The sequence below is a fragment of the Nestor notabilis genome, unplaced genomic scaffold (genome assembly GCF_000696875.1).
Source record: "Nestor notabilis isolate BGI_N333 unplaced genomic scaffold, ASM69687v1 scaffold29849, whole genome shotgun sequence".
Taxonomy (NCBI): domain Eukaryota; kingdom Metazoa; phylum Chordata; class Aves; order Psittaciformes; family Psittacidae; genus Nestor; species Nestor notabilis.
The window spans coordinates 20,135-23,142 of NW_009944595.1; the positions used below are offsets into that span (position 1 = coordinate 20,135).

At 44.6% G+C, this 3,008-nt stretch overlaps 1 protein-coding gene across 1 annotated transcript; it reads right to left on the bottom strand.

The window, feature by feature from the left end:
• Positions 1-1,228: 1,228 nt before the first annotated feature.
• DUSP1 (dual specificity phosphatase 1) lies at positions 1,229-3,004 on the bottom strand (the record flags this gene model as incomplete). Its single annotated transcript, XM_010022491.1, has 2 exons — positions 1,229-2,282; positions 2,788-3,004. Coding segments are annotated over 2 exons (588 nt in total), but the record flags the coding sequence as incomplete, so codon positions are not given.
• Positions 3,005-3,008: the final 4 nt, after the last annotated feature.

Genomic DNA, 3,008 nt, shown 5'->3' on the forward strand with positions numbered 1-3,008 from the left:
TTTGCTTGTTTCCAGTTACTCGACAAGACCACAGCAGCTTTATGCTTAAAATACCCCCTCATCATCAAGCTTAGGATCATAACTGTTAAAATGCCATGATTTTACACGGAAAGTCATAACCTGCTGTATCTGCCCAAGTAAAACCCATTTTTGCTGGGGCAAAGGTAAGATCTGACTCCTGGAATATCAGAGAGGCAAGGACTGGTGGCTCCCTTCTGGAGGCGGGACACCCGATGTCCTAGTGCTCCCCCAGCAACCATCTCCCTCTTACCCCTATTATCACTCTGCCTAGCAAGGCAAGCTTCCAGCTGTGTCTCTTCCCTATCAGCTTCCCCTGGCAAGGGTATGTCACAGCAATGCTGCTCCCCACATACACAGCTCACCCCACAGAGATGGGCAGTTCTGTCACACCATGCAGGAGTTAACCCTGCACTGCATCCTGCCTGTCACCCTCACTCAGCACCTCTTGCCCATGAGCTGCCAGGAGGGCTGGTCTGTTAGAGCTCCCCTGCCTGGCTTTTGATATGATATGTAAAACTTTCCATTGCCTCAACTAAATGCCAGATGAAAGTCACTCTAGTGAGAATCTACACAAGGAGAGCATTTATTTGGGTCTGTGTGAGAAAGTGTCTTGTTGGTTACCTGATCTCTTGTTATGCCCCGATTTATTTACAGACATAGCCCAGCAAGCCAAATACTTCATTCCAGGCATGAGGCAGTCTGAGTTGTGAAAAGGAATCAAGGAGGTAGGATGGAAAAAGAGGACACCTTGGCACAAACTCATGAGCAGTGGAGATCTGTTACCAATAGGTTAATTTTTAGCTTTAACCTTTGAAGCATTAGAAGTAAACAAGTAATAAGGAAGCTGCTTCTTCCTTTCTAAGAGAAGGGCTATTTGGAATTCACTGTAGCCCTGTGCTCATCTCAAACCGTTACAGCTCTGTGGCCATCACTGCAGCCAAATCCACCTTACAGCTGAGAAGCCAGCTTTGGCATTCTGCCACTGCATGTAATTATACAGGGACAAAGAAAAGCTCAGGTTAAGGAGCAGCAGTAGTTCCAGTCAATTATGTTGTTTAAACCCATTCTTCTATTTAATTCAGCCAAGAGCTGAGGTCAGCAGAGCTGCAAATTCAGATTTCTATGGTTCTTCCCCTGGGAGCTTCCACACTTGGGTTTTGGGACTGTAAAATACAAGATATTAAAGAATGTATCATCCAGCTCAATAGAAATACCATAATTTATTCTGTTTGTATAAAAAAAGTTATAATCATGTAACAAAACTATGTCTTCATAAGAAGAAATATATTATTTCACATCATAAATAAATCAGCAAACATACAACCCTTGGCAACTCAAAAAAGCACTCGCCTGGTGCTTTCATGTCAGTGCTTGGGAAACAAGAAGAGCTGACAGATATATACACACACAGGATTATAGTACCAAAAAAAAAAAAAAAATACTGAGGTATTTGGTTTCTCTAGAAATGAAACTTTAGGTTTGTGAAGGCAAAAAACCCCAATGCACTAATGTAAAAATAAATAAATAGGACTGTCATAAACGGGGACAGCATCAGTGTTGCTCAAAGTGTCCAGGAATGGGAATACTGGTGAGCATGCTACTAAACATGGAGCAGGCTTAGGACAGACAGAGGACAAGGAGGAACAGCTCAAGAAGAGACAGTGTCCTTTGATATCTGTGTAGGCATCCAGATACTGGCTTCAGAAGTCAGCAGAACAGTCAGTAACACCTAGTTCTCTGGCATCAGGTGAGCTCCTCTCCATTAATGACACTGTTCTGGGATGCATGGATGGTTCCCCACAAAACATGAGTGACTGATGACACTGTCCCTGTAGTTATTGCACTTCTGAGACAGCAAGTCTGAGTTCTGGCCATATTTTCACCCGCTTTTCAGCAGCTTGGGGAAGTGGTGATGGGGCTCTGGAGATAGCTTAAAGCACTGGATGAGGTGTGAACAGGGATGGAGACTGGAAAGTTAAAGACTGTGGTGGTCGATGCTCCTCTGTCCAATACTGACATAGCAGGGCTACCAGCTTCTGCTGAGCAGTTGGGGGCAAGGACCTGCGACTCAAACTGCAGCAGCTGCCCCATGAAACTGAAGTTCGGGGAGATGATGCTTCTCCTCTGCTTCACAAACTCAAAGGCTTCATCCAGTTTGACTCTGTTGGTCCTCATGAGGTAAGCAAGGCAGATGGTTGCTGACCGGGAAATGCCAGCCTGGCAGTGCACAAATACCCTTCCTCCATCATTTTTAACAGAGTCTGAAAGAATTAAAACACACAGTTAGCAAACAAGTCCCACTGCTTCCAGAGGTGGGAAAGCCCAGGCTCCTGTTTTACATTTCTTTAATCCATCCCTTCCTTAGCCTAATAGGTTCACCCATGTTTTTGAGACAAAGAGAGCCTTTGTCCTGAGGGAACCAGCAGTCTAGCTATTTTCATTCTGGGCTCCAATTCCAATTATACTAATAGCTCCTCCAGGTCACTTTAGCAGTTCTTGCAAGATTACTTTAATTCTGATCCGCTTAAATTCACTAGCTCTCTGCAAGACCAATGCCTCTTGATTCAAGATTTCAGACAGCTTTCTGAAGCTAAGATCTCTGCTCTGAGTAGGATAAAATAAATGAAAATATTCCCCAAGCACATCTCCCTAATAGAATCCCTCAGTCTCAAATGTAGGTTTTACTGGGGAAAACAATACCCAAAAATCACTTCCCAGGGTATATTACCCCAGAAAAAGAACAGACTGTAAAGAGAGCTCATTTACCTATGAAATCAATCGCCTCGTTAAACCAGGAACTGATATCTGCCTTGTGGTTGTCCTCCACAGGGATACTTTTATACTGGTAGTGCCCTTCGAAGTGGTTGGGGCAGTTCGCCGATACATTGATTAACGCCGTGATTCCCAAGGCATCCAGCATGTCTTTCCGGGAGGCATGGTAAGCGCTGCCCAAGTAGAGGAACGGCAGGATTTCCACCGGCCCACCC